Below are 21125 nucleotides of genomic sequence, written 5' to 3'. Positions count from 1 at the left end.
GTGGAATGATAAACTTTCGAAAATACATTTTTCCCCGATTCCGAGTAATCGTATGAATCGATTAGTCCGAATAGAGTGGGGATAAAAGCGTTTTTATATGCTGATCTGGCAATTGGAGTAGTATATTCGAAGGAATTTCAAAAGATCCATTTCCGCAGCACTATATAAGCATACGTTCGGAAGAGGAACGTTCCTCTCGGAGGAATAAATGTCCCGATTTTGTATTAGACTGTACAGGTGGCTTCCTCCTTCTATATACCATCCATTATCACACGCTTCCGTCGATCTGTCACGGAGAAACTGTGTGAGATCTCTTCCCCTTTTCATGCCACCGTCGTCCCTTCGAGTTTATCCTCGATCATCGATCTCTTACCAGTTCGTTGAGTTGTCTCTCTTTCTATTCCGCGAGATAAAACACCAGGATTTTTTATCCTTCGAAGCTTTTTATCGACGAATAAGCAGGCAGATCAGATGCGGCAGCAAAAAATATATAATAAGAACCAAATTAACGTTTTTCTCGTTGTCTTAGCAGGGCATTCGGAAAACTTGTCAAAAGCGAAAATTCGAGTGGCGAAACTCCCTAAGCGTATTTGAAATCGTATACTATAAACAAAATTAAATTTTTTTTTTTTAAATATTAAAAATAATGGAATTAAAAAAAAACTTACGATAGAGCTTTGAGTCTATTCTAATTAAAATTTTCAAAAAATCAATTTTTTTTATTGCATTTTTTGAAAGTACACACAAAAGTATCATACTGAAATTTTGTCAAAATCCGAGCAATGTTAGTGTACTTTTGAGCGACCTTGGCTGTCCGAGCACGCGTTTTTCTCAAAATGATGTTTTTGGACGGCTCGTTGGTAAAATCTCCGAAACTATTCAACCGATCCTTACCAAAATTTTACCACATATTCTTTGTGACTCTAGCTATAGCGCATATCATACGAATTTTCAAATTTTCAGTGAAACTATTATTTTTTTCAAAAAACGTGTTTTTTCGTAGTTTTTTTAGAAAAATGGCCGCTATTTTGTCATTTAAAAAAAAAATCTGTTGAATCTAAAACCATTTTTTTTCTCCGATCGTCCATTCCAGAGATTTTATCAACAGCGCACACCCATCTTTTTTGCAAGTAAAGTAAATATAAAAAAAAAAATTGTGTAGTTTAACAGTGTTTTTTTACGCCTTTTAATATCCAATCATTAATACCGGTCAAAAAAATTCGTGAAAATAGTCTTTTTTTTGCCTGTCTAATTGGGGTGGACCCCTTAATAGTTAATTGAGATTTAGCGTCTGCACGTGTCGGAGTAAATGCACACCAAGCTCCGTTAATATTTCGTCTCCTGCCCGTGGTTTCGTGAATTTCAATCGTCATTGGATCGGGGCGAGAGATGGAAGAGAGAAAAAACTGATGCAGCGGAGTAACAATACGAAAATATGTGCAGAGAGTGTCCGATACAGTTCGCTGGGAAAAGTCCATGGCGAAGATTAAACGCAGACGCGTTTGAAATTGGCAGAATGGAAATACGATGAGGTCTCTTGGCGTTTGCGAGCTCTCGACCACGAGCCCAGTCTAAACAAATAGTGTGTGTACGTGTGTGTCGAACTCGGGCGTGTGTGCGTGGCGACACACGTACGTAAGGGAGTAGAGGTGGAAAAGCTCGGGGGTAGGGCGCAAGCGCGCGAATTTAGCGTGTCGGACTCGAGTCGAGCCTCGTGGCGCGTGAGTTAGAACTTTGGCTTCGATGCTTTCAGTCTCTGTTGGTCCCTTCGTTCATTCTCGTCCTTTCCCAACGAAATCTGCGACGAGGAGAGACGGGTCGAGAAATTTAAAGGAAAAGAGAAAAGTGGCCAAGGGAAATAGAAGAGAAAGAAAAAATATTGGCTCGTCGCGCCAAGGCTGGCAGGCCTCGTCTCACCTTTCGCAAGCCCACGCGAAACCTCCGTCTTTCCTGAAAGAAAGGGAAAGGAAATAAAGTCGAATGGGAGGGAAAGCTGAGAAATGACATTGACGACCTAAACGAAGGGGAATCTGTCGCGATCCTCTGATCGTGAGTGCATCGAAGGATGAGAAGAATCTCGGAGCAGGGTGCGTTCGAGGTTCAATGAAAATCAGAAGAGTGTAGGCGCCCATTGAAAAACGGGAGAAGAGGAGACGAGGGGACGTAAAAAATAGTCGCGGATCAAAGTGAATACAGAAGAGAATGCCAAGAATTTCGTTGCGTTTTTATCATTCGTGAGGGACGTCAGTCAGCCCCGAAATTTCGCAGTTTAATAGTAACGCGACGGGAGAAGAAAAAATTCCAGTCCCGGTAAAGAAGGTCGAGAAATTGAGCTTGCCAGGATAAAATCTGGAGCGGAGGATACACGAACGGAAAATGTCTCGAGAAATTTTGAGCGACGTCGATGAGAAAATAGCTTCGAAGGTCGCCCCGCGGAAAGGCGAAGGAGTCAAGAAGGACAGCAACAAAGCCCAACGACGATGGCGCCTTTTGGCACGTGCGTTGACACGCTCACCCGAGTTATCTCTCGACATCGAAGACGAGATATCGGTTCGGAGGTTCACGTCATTCGATCTCGTAAAGCCTTCGCTCATCGACAACACTCTCGCTGATCCCGATTCCACTTGGTACGATTATCGGACCATTCTCGATCACCGAATCTTCGTCGTCGAGATACGCCGTATAAATAAAAAATCATTCACCGCGAACGAATTAATGGGCTTCAACAATACCGGCAACGTCTGCGTCTGGCCCTCCGAAGAGTGCTTGGCTTATTATCTTCTCAATAATCCTCATATTTGCCGGAATAAAATGGTGTTGGAACTTGGCGGCGGCATGAGCTGTCTTGCCGGTGTATACCTTGCCAAATATTGTGAACCAGCTGGTGTAACGTTAACCGATGGCAATGTCACAAGCGTTGACAACGTAAGATGCATCGTTGCCAGAAACAACATGGCCGATTTTGTCAAATGCGGAGTCGTACAATGGGCCAGAGCAGCAGCCGCTATACTGCGACAGAATAACGCTCCTAATAATCCAACCTCCAATCGTATTCAGGTGATTACAAAACAGGACTGTATACCCGCCTCAATATTCACCCGAGTCTTCATTGCCAAAACATTCCTCGAGCGGATCACTCATTTTCAAAGCATTTTTCTAGTGCGCTCCAAAACTTGCAGTCTTTTAAATCATTCAAACATTTTTAGCGAATCAGACTCTACGGACTCGCATCGCGTCGGCGCATCGAATCTTCTTTTTTTTATACTTTTATCTCGCTCGTCATTTTCCTGCAGAGCTTTAAATCTTTGGGGAAAAGTCTCTTATTCGCTCGTTTGCCAACAAAATTCCCTGCACTTCTCATTTCATTGTGACACATTCTGATTGTTTTTTACTTTTCCGCATACAAATCGTACTCGTTGAATTGTCACGAATTTTTTTCGTCTCCAATAGAATCCAAGATTTGAGCTCAACAAAGAACTTTTTTTTTTTACAATTAAATTCTGACATTAACGCAGCGTCCATCAGGCGTTTGCATTGATTGCCGCGAGATCTCTTCATCACGAATAGAAACGCTTGCTACTCCGCGATAAATATCCCGCCGGACTTTTGGAAGTGCCAGTGAAAAAAAGTCGAAAATATAAAGGAAAAGGAATAGAAAATTCTGATCCCTCGGTCCTTGATTCATTTCATTTTTTTCATGCTCATTTTCACCAACACTCTTTGCTTTTTTAATTTTAATCATAAAGTTTCTAGTCCTACTCAAATACTATTCGTGCTTAAAAGCTGTTTTTCTAACTTCTCTAATGCTGCAATTTTCACTCAATTCGCCCCACAAATAAGATCCTTTTTAGAATCGATTTATAATGTGTGTGTGTGCGTGCGTGTGTTGCGATTCTAACCTGACACGAACCTTTTAAGATCGAATGGTGCAGCACACTGATGATTGGCTTTGGTCGTATTGTTTGAAGTTTAATAGTCGTATGTGTTGAACGAGGATAAAGGATCGATTGAACGAAAAGACATGAAATTCCCGACAGACACGAAGTATGGAGAGTATAGACGAGTCGAGAAGAACGGAAGGTCTTTACGACGTGATCCTAAGCGCCGATTGTCTGTTCTTCGACGAGGCTCGTCTCGATCTCGTTGAAACGATTTATGGATGGCTAGCTGACAACGGAGTAGCTCTGCTAATGGCGCCCAGGCGGGGTACGACATTCCAAAAATTTGCCGAGGCTGCTGTTAAACGCGGCTTTATCGCGCGAGTCACCGAGCGTTATGATCCAAAAGTGTGGTCGAGACATCTGGAGCTCGTCGAAAGCGGTCAAGAGTACTCCCCTGATCTCCACTACCCGATACTCCTCGAGCTGACGAAACAAGCTCAAATCTCACCTGGTTGACGACGGTTCTTCGATTGCTATCCTCGCGAGTACCAACATTGTCGAGATTTATATATAGAAACATTTGAATGTTTTACTGCCAGCGCGACGCGACGAAACGCTTGTTTTTCCTTCCCCCTCATTTTTCTCTTCCTCCCTTATTGTGGCTGTTTTCCAAGTTTAAACATTTTTCCGGACACGAGACATTGAGCAGGAACCTCTCAACGTTTTGTATCGCTCAAAAAGCATCAAAAGACGAAAGTTTCATGAATCAGCTCAACACCACTCCATTGTGTGAATACTCTTCTAATGCCTTTCGAACGCTTAAGAACAAAAAAAGTATAATTTGCATGCATCCTGTGGAGGATACATCGCGACGAATCGCAGGAAACAATTCTCGGTCCAGCGTGCATCGTTGCACGGACAATATTTCGCTGGCGAGAGCATAATTCATTAATATACACAGAATATAATATTAATATAGTTATTAGCGACATGGAAAAGCGGAAAAAGACACTAACCACGTTTCAGATAGTGCGGCTCGGACGCGCTGGTCGCGTTCCCCATTGATGTTGATAATAGTGTTCAATATTTGTTCGCCTGGCTGCGAAAGCTCGTTGTAAAATATCGTATTATTATAATTAGTTGTTAATTGAACGATGCGACCTTTCCCATTGAACCAAATGAATTCCTGTAACGATTATCGAAACACTGGTTAAGGAGCATTGTCCGCAACTCGTGAAAACCCGAAGAAAAATAAACCGAGTCGATAAAACGTGTATAGACGACTCGTCAGGAGAGAGAAGAAAATAGTTGAGACAACCGGAAGTTACGGCCGCGCGCGCGCGGATGAAACGCACCGTTGTACACTCGGAAAGAGCGCGCGCAGAAACTCGGCTGAATAAAACTCTAATTCATAATCCGTCAAAGTGATGGAACACCATGCGTGTGAGCCGATTCCAACATTCGCTTTCTCTCTGCCTCTTATTCAAAATACTCTTGTTATCCAATCATCGTATTCCAATTACGACGCTGAAGTTTCCAACGTTGGAGTCCAACGAAATGAACGAAAAAAACGTTTGTAATTCCCCAATTTTTTATTTCACGAATCGTTGGTGCAGCTTGAAAAACTACCAATCGCAAATTTGGCAGGGAACAAAATGGGAGAATTACTGGAATTATTGGAGAGTTTTTTTCGATCATTTCGTTGGACTCCAACGTTGCAAACTTCAGCGTCATTTCCAATTTCCATGATTCATATTTTTTCACAGACTTGGAAAAGCATACTATTCGAAGATAGGGAATTTAGTGGATTTCGGGACAATGAAAATGTCATCGGTATTCGAGGTAGCCCAACTCACAAATATCAAGACTCATTTCCGAATATCCTTCACCGGTAAATCGATAATCGATATTGTTTGTGACTTATAATAGTTTTAAAGAATTGTCCAAAAACGAACTGCGGTGGTTGGTAGCTTTTTGGAGGAAAACTATTCTTCATTTTCGCCGGAGGTAATGTTGTGAAGAAAAACTGAAGCAAAATTAGTATATACCCAACGGTGAAAAGTGTCACCGCGTCGAAGAAATGTTCGGCTTCATTCCTTGACAAGAATGTCGATCTAACTAGAAAATAATGTTAGCACCCTCTTGTTATGATTATACTCGTATTTTTCTTCGTCCCTCATGTTTCTTTTCCGAAGAAAACTCGTGCCACAGCTTACCGGCAGGCATGTGCCGAGGCATGTGCACATATATGTATTATTAGGGTGGCGGTGTCAAGGTCGGTTGAAAAAATTCACTAAAACGGCACCTAAATTGATCCACTGAGAACGCTTCGTGCGAAAGTATTTTGTAACGGGGTCTCGTTTTTTCTCGAATAGAGTCATTAAAAATAGAGATTCTTAATTAATTTACCGAGAAATAAAAAACCCGCAAATTTGCGGAAAGGACCAACTACGATTAATCAAACAGTCGATGACGCGCCAGGCATCGTATATATTACGACGAAAGTGTACCTCGAAGGTCTGCAAGGACAATGGTACCTTTCTGTATCTAGGATAATGGCGATCATCGTCGAACGAAAAAACCTCTTCGATCGCTTTTCCCACCTACGTCCAGTTTTTCGTCCTTTCGTCCTCGAACACTCGTAAATCCATCACTTGGAATGTTCCCACCGCAGGAAGACGACATAAATGATGATTTTCCATCAATCACTAAGAGTCTTCAGAAAGAGGGAAAACGTCGAGTCGAACCTGCTCCTTAGCGGAACATCGGCATCGAACAGTCCCTGTGATATTAGCGAGGAAACTCCTCCCATGATATTTCTTCTTCTACTTCCCCTTAAGGCCTTGCGATTATACATGCGATTCCGCCAATTTTCGGAGGTACTTTTTTAGATGCGGTTAAACAAAAATGACGCATACATTGACGACAATTTTTACACATCATTCATGCGCATGGTTGAGTATATGAAAAAAAAAAAAAAAAAAAAATCAGAAATATTAACAATAAATAGCGGAGCTGTAACATACCGAAGCAATGTATTTTTTTCGCACGTGCTGGTTGTCGGTGCGGAAGTTCTTGACACGGATGTGATTGTCTAAAAGGAAATGAGTATATTTATAATTGCATAAGAAATGTATTTTCAGTGTGATTCAACGACATGATATAAAAATCTTATTATAATAAAAATTCAAAACAAGATTTTTTTACCCAATTTTTAGTCGGTATTTTACTTTTCATATTTTTTTGTATCATCAAAATTTTGTTTCTGTGGTTCGCTCTGCGCCGTTATATGTGCGGAGCCTTTCTCAGCATCTAAAACATCTGCAGTATACTTTTTGTCCTTTCTGGCGGGAATCCTCGCTTCCATTGTTGCCTTTTTCAAACTGAATTACAGTGGCAATAAGGGGCATTTCGTCCAGATGTGCGCAAGTCGTTAAAAGTGCCTGCAAATGCGGCGATTTCAACAATCGTACTCCATGAATGTTTCAGAGCCGTTTCCAAATCTTGGAATTCAAACATTCGTTATAATTTTGTGTGAAGCCTCGAAAACATCTCTCGACTAACTCGCCCTTACCAAGTGCTCCAAACATTGGTTTGATCGCTCCTTCCACGGTTTTATCGAGTGCAGTCTTACCACTCCCGTTCTAGTTTGGGTTCACCCGTCAAAATTTCTACTCACACTAAAAGTTTGATAGTTCGGTTAATAATCAACGGAATCGAATTCAATAAACGTCATTTTAAAGAGGAAAAATTAAGTTTTTTTTTGCTGGAACGCGCTTCAGAATAGCGCCGTTTTTCAACAAATTTTTGGCCTTCGTGTACAGACTACCAATAATCCAGTAGACATTTTTTTCTCTACTTTTATCCATAACAGCTTCAAATGAGACGAAAGAAGCTTCTCTTTTGTTTTTTAAAAAATATCGTACGATTTTTTTTCGCTCGGTTGTCCGAATTTTAGCTAAAAACGAAGAGTTTCGGAAATTATGGCGTATTTCAAAAACTTTGGGGGTTCAGAGGAAATATCTAGAGGGTAAAAAGAATTGTGTCGCATTATCACGCATTTGAATTCAGGCGATAGTCCTGTCGGTGTTTAAGAGGATGGATCAGTTGGTATATCGCAACCGTGAGTGCGAGAGAGATAGCTGCAAATTTCGAAATCGAAATTCTTTGACACAGTTTGACCGATTAAAAAAAGGCTCTGTCAGTCGATTTTTGCCATCGTCCTGCGTAGGCTGACAGAGCCTTTTTTCAATCAGTCAAACTGTGTCAAAGAATTTCGATTTCGAAAATTTCAAGTGAGGTTAGTCGACTGATCCATACTCTTAATAAATTCATATATTGTACGAGGCGTGAATTTATATATTTTCGTCGAGGTCTATAGGATTGGTTATAAAATTCCGTACATTATTTGATTTAATTTTTGCATATAAAATGAATTGATGAAACTACAGGATAAACGGTTTCAATGTTATTGAAAAAATGAATTTAATATCCTAGTTGTATATGAGAATCAAAAAACCTATTTTTCTTCAAAAACCATGCCCGGAAACTGCGATTCTATTGGCGTCTTTGGTGTTTTTGTGTTCCGCCGTTATTTTTTTTCTCCACTTGGTAATTTTGTAGAGCATTTGAGACTGAAGCACTTTGGAAGATTCGCAATACTGCAGAGAATATTTATTCCGGTCGTTCAACCACCTAATCGCATAGCCAACGCGAAACTGCGATTTATTTCGTAACAATAACTTTTAGGCAAAGGACACGACGCTGAAGTTTCCAACGTTGGAGTCCAACGAAATGAACGAAAAAAAACGTTTGTAATTCATCAATTTTTTATTTCACGAATCGTTAGTGCAGCTTGAATAACTACGAATCGCAAATTTGGCAGGGAACAAAATAGGAGAATTACTGGAATTATTGGAGAGTTTTTTTCCATCATATCGTTGGACTCCAACGTTGGAAACTTCAGCGTCATCAAAGGACTCGAGCTTATCTCCTACCTTTTGCTCGCTCTTCTCACACATCATAACTAACGTAAATCTCAATCCTCTAACTCATGTTTCAGAGAACTTTAATGTCACTGTTAGATCATTTTTTTGAAAATTTACGATTACGTAAACCGTAAAGCCGCACGTGCACAGTTGAACTGCTCTACATCGAGTGCCTTTGACAGCAGTTTTAATTTCATTGACGACGCACTTGTGTTTAGTTCGGCTTCTGATTTTTTTGCATACTGATTGCCGTAAAAAAGACGTTTTTCACGAATGTCTAAGCACCTCCAGATGAATCGTGAACCCTTCCTATCTAAACTATATAGTATAGGATTCTTTACAATCACTCATGCGTTAAGGAGGGTGGCTACGTTCGTCAAATTGATAAGAAATTGATCAAATTTGGTGATAATGTTCTTCAACATCAAGTGCGAAGACACAATTTTTTTCTCAAAATTTTCTTCTGCTTAGTTATCGAGTAATTACGCATTAAGGAGTTTCGGTACAAAAGTCAAAATATTAAGAAATTGATCAAATTTGGTGATAATGTTCTTCAACATCAAGTGCGAAAACACAAATTTTTTCAAAATTTTCTTCTGCTTAGTTATCGAGTAATTATGGATTAAAGCAGATTTCTTATGCTCGGAATGTATACCTATATATATGGAAACGCTATGCTTATACACGTAAACTTTAGTGATCAATTACTCGATAACTGTGTAGAAGAAAAATCTTAAAAAATTTGTATTGTCAAATTTGGCACTAAAGAATATGTTCACCAAATTTTATAAAATTCTAAACTTTTTCAAATTTTTTATGTTTTAGCATGGTTTAGCATGGCAACATTGTATCGCCTGTACCGAAACTCCTTAAAGCAGATTTCTTATGCCCGGAATGTTGCCTATACAGAAACGCTATGCTTGTACACGTGAACTTTAGTGATCAATTACTCGATAACTGTACAGAAGAAAAATCTTAAAAAATTTGTATTGTCAAATTTGGCACTAAAGAATATGTTCACAAAATTTTATTAAATTCTTATCATTTTGAAATTTTTCATGTATTTAACATGGTTTAGCATGGCAACATTGTATCGTCCCTAGCCACCCTCCTTAAAATGTAACTGTGTCAACTCACATTTTGTCTTGCCTCTACAATGCCTCAGTTCGAACCAAATAATTTTACTTCCTCCTTCTGCTTGTATGCTTGTGCGGAAACGAAAAAACTCGTATCTTTTATATCGTAGAGCGAACCAACAAAATCCGTTACCTTTACCGCTAGACGATTTTACGCAGGGATAATAAGTGAACAATAGAAGAGGGTAGTTACCGAAGAAAATAAAAGTTATTACGCTCTAAATACTGTAACTTCAACAATTCTTGGAATTTTTCAATTCTGTGAAGCTCAAAATAGCTCCTAACCATTCAAGACTAATATGGAATCAAAATTTGAATAAAAACAAAAAAATTTTGAAATTTTTCGCGTATATGTACGGCCTCAACCTGCGGCGTTTCCGAATTACGGCTTCTTCTCTCCCTCTCTTTTACTCTCGTTCAAACAGCCTCCCATTTTTTCCCTCTCGGAGGACCAATCTAGTTAAGTTCAGTCACATAGTTTATCGATCAATTTCTTATCACCGCGCCTTCTCTTTCCCTCATCGAATATTTTTTTCGTAACACCGAATGATCTGCAGTTTTTCAGCTACCGGATAAGTTCAATGATACCCAAATAATCATCGATTTATGGAATTTTAATTGTACAGCAAAATAATAAAATATAATTATCTTTAATTGTTTAAAGACTTTGTTGATTTTCCCCATGCGAAAACACGAACATTTAAAAATCGACGAAAAGCAGTATCTCATCGCAAAAACCGAAATCTCAATTGACGCTCATAAAATTCGATGCAAGGCTCTCTGCGCTGCACCTGCGAATATTCGGTCAAACCATTAATTTGGCTGTCGCGGCTCGTGAGATTTCTTAATGGTCCGGTTCACTGCTCTACTCTCCGTGGAACTAATACGCGCTCTTGTTTCGAGATAAAAACTGAAGATTTTTCTAGTGCACTGAAATCCCTGGTCGATCCGTTTACCTGCCTACCAATTCGTCCGTATCTTTCTTCGCTTCGGGCTTGGAACTCGAGACGAAAGTGTCGATATGTGGAAAAAGAGAGAAAAAACAAAATTGGCGCTGTTGTTCCGCGACTCGCGGTACAATTTCACGGCCAGCTCGAGCCAACTGCCTTAAATGTTCAATCTTAACAAGCTCATCACTTTCAAAGCCTGCGCACCATTTCTTACAGAAAGAATTTCGTAAATGGTACAGAAAATAAAGAAGAAAGAGTCGAATAATATTTTTTCCAATATCATTTCGTGTTCCGTTCGCTCCACGAGTTTCTCGTCCATTGCAATCATTCCTTCCGAAATTTTTTTCCACCAAATGATTTATTTCCACATTTCAACACCGTTTGTTTAATCTCGTGTATTTATCGTCGGACCCACCCGTCTAAACAGAATTTGCAATCGTGATCCAGCTGACAAACCTTGTCCCTTCCTCTTATATTTCCGTTCCCTCATCCCCACTCACCAGTTTTTTGCTCAATGTGTGCTCCTCTACAGTACCATTACTTGCGTGCGCTTCTGTACAAAATATCTATTCCGAGCTCTCTTTCTGCTTCGAATCTCTGCACAAAAAGAGTACTGGCCGAGTTGCCGCACGCGCATACGAACCCATGTGCAAAGTCAAACAGGCCAAATGTTATTGGACTCTGATAGCTGCAGTTCAAGTCGATCGTTCGTTTGTCAGTCGTGAAAAGACAGCGTGTAACATTGCGAAGTGGGCTTCGTTTCGGAATTTCTCGATCCTAGTTTCTTCTTCCATTTTCAAATATAGTAGGAAAAATACGACGCTGAAGTTTGCAGCGTTGGAGTCCAACGAAATGAAGGAAAAAAAACATTTGTAATTCACCAATTTGTTTATTTCGCCAAGTATCGGTGCAGGTTGAATAACTACAAATTGCAAATTCGACAGGGAACGAAATTGGATAATTACTAGAATTATTGGAGAATTTTTTTTATCATTTCGTTGGGCTCCAACGTTGCAAACTTCAGCGTCATGGAAAAATCACTCTCCTCAATTGTTAGCCATCCTGACTATTCGATATTTGTCAAGACCGATGTCACTGATTCGTTAGACAATAGTTCCATTCATGACTCGAGATTCAGTCGGTTCAGCCGAAAACGATGAAGACTCGACGACGACGCTGAAGTTCCCAACGTTGGAGTCCAACGAAATGAACGAGAAAAAACGTTTGTAATTCACCAATTTTTTATTTCACGAATCGTTGGTGCAGCTTGAAAAACTACGAATCGCAAATTTGGCAGGGAACAAAATAGGAGAATTACTGGAATTATTGGAGAGTTTTTTTCCATCATTTCGGTGGACTCCAACGTTGGAAACTTCAGCGTCATAGACTCGAAATATCTTGAGACCATCTTTCGTTCCAGCATTCTGATCGAAGAATCGGCATCGTATACAACTTTGTTACGTCCAGTATTATAGTTGTTGGATACGAGCATTAGAAAACGACGAGTCTGCTGCTGTACCTCGGGTGGGAATTCTTGTCCCCAAACATATTGTTATTCGTTCAATTGATTGCGTTCAACGTTCCATCGTATCGGATTCGAAGTCGAGTCCCGGATGGGCTAAATCAACTAAAAATGAAATGTCAGGAGTTATTGTTTGCTGCCTGAAAATAGCAGCCTTTTCAAAGCAGCCTCGCGGACCAACCGTTATGTAAGGAGCTCAAGAATTATGATTTTTTTTCTCGTCTTTAATATGAGTAGCTTTTCGAATCGTAGTATTTCCCGTGCAGACATTAATAGATCTTCGCAGGTGTAATAATTCGTAACAAAAAGAGAAAGATCTTTAGATCGGGAGCCAAGAAAAGAGTGCAGTTCCCTAAATGGATTTTGCTATATCCACTGCGCGTTCTCGCGCCCCGCCTCGCTCAAATTACGTATGTGTAGCTTCGTTGAAAATACATGCACGATAGCTTGCTCCCGAGGAGTTAATAAATGTTGAATTTATTTCTAAATCCTGCCCATCGCGACTTCCTGTCATTTATCAATCGGCGAGAGAAACTGTGTGCATTAGTTTTAATTAGTCGCTAGATAACCGATCAAGATAGACTCTCTTGAAAGTGGCACTCCGAGCGAATAAAATGGGTTCGTATAACTCGAAGAAGTATGTAACGATCGAGTCTAATGATTTGGCAATAACTGAACGGTACGTAAAATAGAAGAGAAAATTATCTCATTTTCAGGCTGAATATATAGAGTACGCGAAAGAATTTGAAACAAACTGTTTTGTTTCGTTTCCCGATAATGTTTTCGAGCTTCCAAATAACTCGAGCGTCGAATGGACGCGCGGTATTGCCGTTTTGGTGATGATAAAATTTAGTAACGGAGTGCTACGGTTGCCAAATTCTATAGTAAATACGTAAGGGCGTTTAAGTAATTATATATAAATTGAGTTGGTTTTTTTAACTGCACGTTTTCGAAATGTCTCGCTAGCCAGTCCAATAAATCTCGAATAAAATAAACCAAATATTTCGTTAACCATCCACGCAACTACGCGAGTTTACTTAATTCTGCACGAGCTTACTCTCCGTGTAGGATTTGTCAGCAATTTTATGCTCTGTAGAGTTTATTGCCATTAAGAAAAGCTGCCAACAATATTAAACGTACGAAACACGTGCTCGAGTTAGTAAATAACTCCCCTGCTCGGTCCACGGTATTGGATTGTTATTCGTACCGACCGTGATCTTTTGTCTAAATGCGTACGCTGTGCATTTGTTCCTGCTCTTAGTATTCACACATTTTTTAACGTACCAAATCACGAGCTCCCGCGTTCGAAAAGTGACGCAACCAATTTCCCATCCGCATCTCTCTTATCTCATTCTCATCTGATTCGTATACGAAGCTGATCCTGTATTGTCCATCTTCTCAAATTGAACGGTTTTCCGAGCGAATTTTAACGAGTTTCCTTTCATTGGATTTCTCAATTATCTCCAAAATACCTCCAAAAAACCACTGTTTTGTATAGCCCTAACAGGAAACTCGATTTTCTTCGACAGTCCTCTGAGATATCATTTGATGGAATACGACTGTACATCGCTCCCACCGCGACACGCAGTATCTTTAGAGAGTTCCGCAGCTCCAGTTACGAAACTAAAAGCTGTGCATTCTTAATCGTTAAATACAATATTTTCAGTTTCAAAAACGTCAAAAAAACTTAAGATATAGAACATTGTTTTTTCAACCTCCAGATTCACCTGTTTTTCAATAATTTCATCTCAAACGTTTAACAGCACCGCGGGTTTTAATTGTATACGTAATTTGGCATTGATATCGCTCGCCGTGCAAACAAAGCACGTATGACCTACCTGTCTGCCAAGTAAAAGTCAAGTACTTTTAGAATGAATATATAAGGATAGGATGAGAGAGCAGTGTCATGCAGGAAAACAAGCGTCGACAGAGGAAGACTCTCAAGTTCGTATTCGCGCTATGTCTGGTCAGATTATGTGCTTTGGAAAACAGGATCACGTGTACTACATAGTGATTTCATGTTTACACTCTGGCAGCAGACATGTGTACCGATTCGAGCACAAAATTTATTAGTTGCATACTATTAGTTGCTGTACATTTATTAAATTAATTGGTTAAATCGATTAACCACGACTCATGCAGTAGTAATATACTAATGAATATTAGACTCGACCATCGCGTTATTAAGGTAACTACTGTACTGCATGCTAGTCAAAATGAGTGTTAAATTTTCAAAACGCTTTTAGACCAAGTTAAACGTACCGATTGAACGTATTGTTAGTAGTATTTGTTTGTATTATAGAATATCTTATTAGCATGTAAAAATATTAAAAACGATAGTTTTGCAAAACCATCAACTGATAAACAAATTTCCACGATGAGAGATTTTCACTGATATTTTTCAAAGAATTATTTGCGTTTTTTCATCGATTTTATTGCAACGAGTCTCATTTTGTTGCTTAAATGGTCCTCTACGAATCCACGGTTTAGTTGTTTTTTTAACTTGATCGTTTCACTGTTGCAGCTAATTGTTCATTAAGCGAAAAAACTTTTCATTTATAATTTCTGAAGGAATGAATTTAAAGAAAAATCTACGTGGTGAATACTTGTGAAAATGTGTCATCATGGAAATTTGCATTTATCAGTTGATGGTTTTTCAAAACTATCATTTTTAATATTTCTTCATGTTAATAAAATATGCTTTAATGCATATCGGTCGAACAAGCGAATCTTAATTTTCGAATTCTGACATTCTAGACAAATTATTTTCGTGGATTTTGGGCCTTTTAGTTACTCGAAATCGAACATGGTCAACGGTACATCGTTTCTTTTTGGTAACGTCGACGCTAAAATGATGCTTGAGTAATGAAAATCGTATTCGATATTCTTTATCGGATAAAAGATAAAGTGACTTTAAAAAACTTTCAACAAAACGCATTTGTCAACATTGCTCACTTCGAATTCATGAAATTTTTGAAAATGTCAACTTTTCACGACCCTGAAGTTTGCAACGTTGGAGTCCAACGAAATGAACGAAAAAAACATTTACCATTCACCAATTTTTTATTTCACGAAGTATTGGTGCAGACTGAAAAACTAAGAATTGCAAATTCGAGAGAGAACAGAATTGGAGAATTACTGAAATTATTGGCGAGTTTTTTTAGATCATTTCGTTGGACTCCAACGTTGCAAACTTCTACGAAGATAATTATTTGATAGCCATAAAATCGCATTTCAGAATTTCTTGAAAGAGTGAATTTAAATTTATTAAGGAAGTTGAGGCCGTACAGTCATTTTTTTTACCCAAAAGTTATGACCTGTACTTTTCAAAAGTTAGGCCAGTTTATCCTAGCCTCAAAAAACAGCACGGGAAACAGATTATTATTAATATAATCACAGCAAATCTCCTAATAAATCTGAAAAAAATTGACATTATTCGGCAAGCCTTGCTCATGTTGCCCAGAAAGCTTCATATTTTTAGCATCATTTTTAACAGAGATTCGCTAAATGTGTCTTGACATCCATAAGGTTACATGTTATTTGGCCCAAATTGTTATTGATTTTTCTCAGCAACGACGCTCCTAAACTGTCTGAAAATTTACCTGATTTTTTTTTACACTTCACTTTATAAGATGCAATCGGTTTAAAAGCGATGACATCATTTTCATTCCAATGCCTCAACCTCCTTAACGTTCTCCAGCCTCGTTTTTCGTTTTATTTGAAATAAAAGGGTTTGAAAATAACTATTTCTGTGGTAGAATGATTTTTAAGTTTCTAACCGCCAGCACGAGCAATGACGAAGCACGACGATCTAAGGTATCGAGCAAATTGGTCGATAATTCTCGATAAATGATTAAACGCGATTCAATCGCGTTACACATAAACGTGTACAAATCTTATTTTTTCACCTCCCCCCCCCCCTCCCCCTTCCCTTGCAGCTTCCAATTAAGGGCGCATGAGAGCAATTTGGAGGCTCTTTCTCTCATGCTTTTGTTCGCTGGAATATAATAGAGATAGCAGTCGGAAAAATACACGCGAGACCGGGCACATTCTCGTCTAGTTCCTCCACAAATCCATCTGGTTCGTGCAACCATTCCCCATCCGTACCTTTTTTCCTCTGCCGCGTTTTTACCAACAGTAAATGTTATATCCGTACTCTTCCAACACGTATGACTGGACGTGAGTGCGATGGATCGAAAGAAGAAAAAGATAAGCGGGTGCCTGCGAGCTCTCTCGAATAAATTCAATTTCGCCATTTGCCTTTTTGCTGCTCTCTTTAATACTCGCTCCGAACCAGCCCCAATTTAATTGCCGCTTCATTTTCAGCTCGCGTTGCTCAAAAGAGGCTGTAAAATCAGGGCAATCCAGATATTTATTTTTTATTCTCTTGATTTTCACTGTTTTTATATTAGAACCAGTTCTTAGATTATTGAGAGTGTGCTCCATAATAAATCAAGGGATTATCGCCGGAAGCGCTGTACCTGAGAACCTAATTTCGAAGCGGTCATACGCGAGAGCGCTCTCTGTCCCGAGGCCTATATACCGCCTGATTAGGCTCCTGATATGCCGTGACTCTGATTGATTTCCAGTTAAACTCTGGTCAAGCGCCATCAACCAAGCCCTCCTTTATCAGCCCGGAGCATCCCCGGAAATAATAATAACATCGGCCAACATAGCAGACAACAATTTGGAGTCACGCTTCGTATTTTGTAAGCTGATTTGCCTACAGAATGGTTCATTATTATTTGGAATGAAACTGAATTTTGTGGAGGAAAATAAATGTACAGGAAATGATTGGGGGCGCAGCTGATGGTTTTTAACGACGCTGAAGTTTCCAACGTTGGAGTCCAACGAAATGAACGAAAAAAAACGTTTGTAATTCACCAATTTTTTATTTCACGAATCGTTGGTGCAGCTTGAAAAACTACGAATCGCAAATTTGGCAGGGAACAAAATAGGAGAATTACTGGAATTATTGGAGAGTTTTTTTTCGATCATTTCGTTAGACTCCAACGTTGGAAACTTCAGCGTCATGGTTTTTATATGTATGGGAAGCCAGAGAAGATGTAAATTACTTAAATTTCTGGGCGGTCGATCAATCAATGGCGGAGGAATTTATTTTTTATCCCTGCCAACACGAGCCATGTCCAGCTGTCGACGGGCCTGCTGGCACTCGCATATCAGCCAAACCTCGAAAACCATTCGTTATTTATAAAATAACGCTTAATCACGAATCCACATTATTGATTTTTGGGTCCCTCGGATTCCTGCCGATGGTTTATTTACCGAAGAAATGACTTATTTAACACGGAAATCTTTGATTCGTTGCCCCCCACATTCTGCTTCTGATCCCGTAGATTTTACCTCCGCGAACATGAAAATAGACGTCACGCGAGAATAAAGTTTGAAAAATTAGACCAATTAACATTTTACACTCAGATCCGTCCCACGAACGCGCGAATTCGTCTTTACCCCTGCTCCTATTTCCGCAGATGTTAGTACGCCTACACTCCCTCCGAGATCACCGTTTGTTGGTCCAGTACAAAATTCCACGAGACCGGATATAAATTGTCGCGTATGAGAACCGTTCGCCCCGGTAAAGTCCTCCCCGCGTGTTTGTCCGGACTCCGCGGATCTCGCCCTCTCTGTACACTCAGCATTAAATATTCCGACCAGCTGAGGCCTGCACAAGCGTCGTTGCCAGACGTTGAACGACGTTCTCGCTTTTCTCAATTCATTACGTTCGCAAATATGTCCCAAATTTGCCGAGATCATTTCAGTGGACGCGAAATAATTTTGGGGGCTGACTTTTATCCTGTACGAAGGAACGGAATTTTCATTTTTTCGGATCAACTTAATCTGTTCCGTCCGAGACGTTTTAATCCGTATTACGATAAAACGTCTGTTTTCTGAGTCTGAATTATTCGGCAGAAGCAGATTCGGTTCGTTGGAGTTTCTCGAAACCGACGATTGTGTCTGCATTTCACAGCCGTGCGAAATTCCGAAACTTCTGAAAATGTAAGCAATTTATTTCTGGCGTTCACTAAATGGCTTCTTGTAAACGCAGTTTTCTTACCACCTGGCAGGCTTATAAATACTTTGACGCATCTCCGAAAAAAGAGTTTTCCACCAAAACGGATCTCGACTCGAGGTGCGCATCGAAAGATTCGCCGTTCGATCGTGAAAGCTCACTCCGCAGGATCACTTTTCCATGCGTGAACAAATAATTGAAATAAATAATGTACCGGGAGCTTACGCCCGCACGCGGCCCTCACTGCTTCGTATATTTATATACCAAAAGTGGCTCATACATCACCGAATGCATTCTTCAACAGTGTGACAAGCGGTCAAGCAGCAGAACAGCGTATGCTTCAATACGGTGAGTTGTTGCACGCGAGGCCGTCAGTTGTACCCTCACGTTTCGCTCAAGAGCCTCTTCTGGCTTTGCCGCATTATGTAAATACATGTACAAAACACATTATATTTCTGCAAATAGCGTTCAAACGATTTTTTCCCCTTATTAGTCTCTCGTCGTCCCTTAGTTCGCGGGCGCAGAGCCTCACATGTAATTTGACCTTAAGACTATAGATGTTAGCCAACCACCGGACTCGCTTCAAATTTTCCGAGTTTCAATATTTCCGAACGGTTTGATCGATCACGAAAGAAGAGAAGTTCCAGCCCGCGTAGGATGAGGAGAAACGTTTCCTTTGTCATCGATCAATCGGTGTCGAAAAATATCCGCTATTCGCAGCTTTCTCTCCCTCTCCCTCGTGCGCTTTAGATTTTACAAAGTTCTTTTTCGAATAAATTTTAATGGAGTGTCGGCTGGAGTGTAGAAAAAAAAATTCTACTAAAAAGAGAACCGCTTGTCCGTTATCGTTGAATTTCGAGATTTCGAGGTTATTTGAAACCGAAAAATGACTCTCTTTTGGGGTAGTTAAAAGGAGTAATCGCATTGTTGTCACTTTCTTCAAGAGCTTCGCGAGTGAAAGCTATTTCAGGTTTGTTTTATGGCTATCGATCGATTTTTGCCGGTAATGTTTAGTGACTCTCGTTAACAAAACGAAACGTCACAGTTCGAGTCGAAGAGGTTGAAGTTCACGGTCTTGTCAAAGTAGCCTGGAATGAGACATGTGCGGAGAGATTAGAGTGTCCTCGATTAAAAATATAGGATAGAGAAACATGAGGCTGTCATAACAGTTCGTAAAGAGTCGGTCTGCTTCGATTGATATTGTCTGAAGCCTTGACGAAAGAACTTGACTCGACAGAAAAAAGGCTCGGTACAAAAGTTTGATGAGCAACGAAAGATTTATTTTCGTTGAAAGATTGTTTTTCATTCAAACTCGCTGAGACTGTCAGCAAAATGCGTCAATTCATTGCAATGAAATTGAGTTTTCTGTTTTATCATAAAAACGAACCTAGCAAACAAACTTTCCCGTTTTAATACTTACCGCGTCTCTAGACTGACAATTCTTCATCGATCACTATATCGCAAGAGTCGTCCGGCCAAAACTCGTCTGTTCTACTTAAATTTGACGATTCATTTCTTCGGTGGATCTCGAAGCTTTAGCAAGCGTCGAGCTTTGGTTTTGACGCCAATTTCGAGGGGAAAAAAAAAGTTTAGTAACGCGTATAATAATGAAAAAAGGAAGACGAGGATAAACCGAGTGAAGAATTGGGACGACGAGAGATGCAAATAATGAATCGCGAAAGAGAGCTCTTGGTAAAGCGGACAAGTTGCCGGGAGCGCGACGAATGCATAATTGGAAATAGGCCAATTTTCTCGTATATCTTCGTCCGAGTTTGCTGTTTCTCATGGCGACACAGAAATCCGCTTATGCTGCGCTCGTCGTTATGTCTTTTACGCATGTATAAATGAGTTATTTTAAGGAAGCAAACGCAGAATATTCAACGAATCACACATACTTTTAATTATTCCGTATGGATATTTTTGTTTTTCTTTCCAGCCCGTTCCTATAATATGCTGCCCTTCACTGTTATTTATCAAATATTCCCTCCTCATTTCGCTTCAAATTTCATGAGATAAAAATGAGGCTGAAGTTTGCAACGTTGGAGTCCAAAGAAATGATAAAAAAAACTTTGCAATTTGCAATTTGTTTTTTTTCAACCTGCACCGATACTTCATGAAATAAGCAAATTGGTGAATTACAAATGTTTTTTTTTTTCCTTCATTTCGTTGGACTCCGACGTTGCAAACTTCAGCGTAGTTGATAAAAGAAGTTGTTTAATTTGCCAACGCAGGAATAAAGTCGATCGGGAACTCAAACGAAAAATCTTTCCTACCATTTTACGTTATCGATCATGCTGCTGACTCTCTTTGATTGTCTGAAAAAAGCTCGGTGGAAATAACTGGAAATTAAAGACTATACTGTCGGTTCGATGTATCACGCTTTCGTGGACGCACATGCACGTCCACGAACACACTCATTCGCTCTCTTGATAAAGCGAGCTAAAAATAAAGCCTCGTGGATCTATAAATACAAACCGCGCGTCTGTCTGCTTGATGGATTGTCATATATAGAATTTGTGCGATAAAAAATGAAGTTGCATTGGAAGCGAATGGAGCGAAATGTGATGAAGCGTTCGCAAATTCGTCCACAATCGTGCTCATCGCTTGCGCGTTCTAA

The 21125-nt window shown here is 39.8% G+C and overlaps 2 protein-coding genes and 1 long non-coding RNA gene across 5 annotated transcripts in view; all 3 read left to right on the top strand.

Moving 5' to 3' along the window:
* Nucleotides 1-21125, top strand: part of LOC122407030 (WW domain-binding protein 4) — a 47972-nt gene that overhangs the window by 9340 nt on the left and 17507 nt on the right. Inside the window, exon 1 of one of the 3 annotated variants that reach the window (XM_043412983.1) lies at nt 18583-18856. The exons of the other annotated variants lie outside the window; for them this stretch is intronic. Coding sequence (XP_043268918.1) covers nt 18717-18856 — 140 coding nt within the window. The 5' untranslated portion in view covers nt 18583-18716. Of the gene's footprint in view, nt 1-18582; nt 18857-21125 lie in introns of those variants that run through there. 3 annotated transcript variants of the gene reach the window in all.
* LOC122407032 (calmodulin-lysine N-methyltransferase) lies at nt 1718-5341 on the top strand. The gene is made up of 2 exons (XM_043412987.1): nt 1718-3057; nt 4038-5341. The coding sequence occupies exons 1-2, from the start codon at nt 2377-2379 to the stop codon at nt 4395-4397; spliced, it is 1041 nt and encodes a 346-aa protein (XP_043268922.1). The 5' UTR covers nt 1718-2376; the 3' UTR covers nt 4398-5341.
* LOC122407034 (uncharacterized) lies at nt 14269-17272 on the top strand. The gene is made up of 2 exons (XR_006260135.1): nt 14269-14665; nt 17067-17272. It is a non-coding gene; the product is annotated as an uncharacterized lncRNA (long non-coding RNA).

This window comes from Venturia canescens, chromosome 2 (genome assembly GCF_019457755.1).
Source record: "Venturia canescens isolate UGA chromosome 2, ASM1945775v1, whole genome shotgun sequence".
Lineage (NCBI taxonomy): Eukaryota > Metazoa > Arthropoda > Insecta > Hymenoptera > Ichneumonidae > Venturia > Venturia canescens.
This window is presented reverse-complemented; position numbering and strand designations above follow the sequence as displayed.

Excerpts from the sequence above, each read along its gene's own strand:
- LOC122407032 (XM_043412987.1), top strand. The coding sequence starts at position 2,377 with ATGTCTCGAGAAATTTTGAGCGACGTCGATGAGAAAATAGCTTCGAAG. Across the intron at positions 3,058-4,037 it reads CAACCTCCAATCGTATTCAG|ACACGAAGTATGGAGAGTAT; the intron begins GTGATTACAAAA and ends AATTCCCGACAG.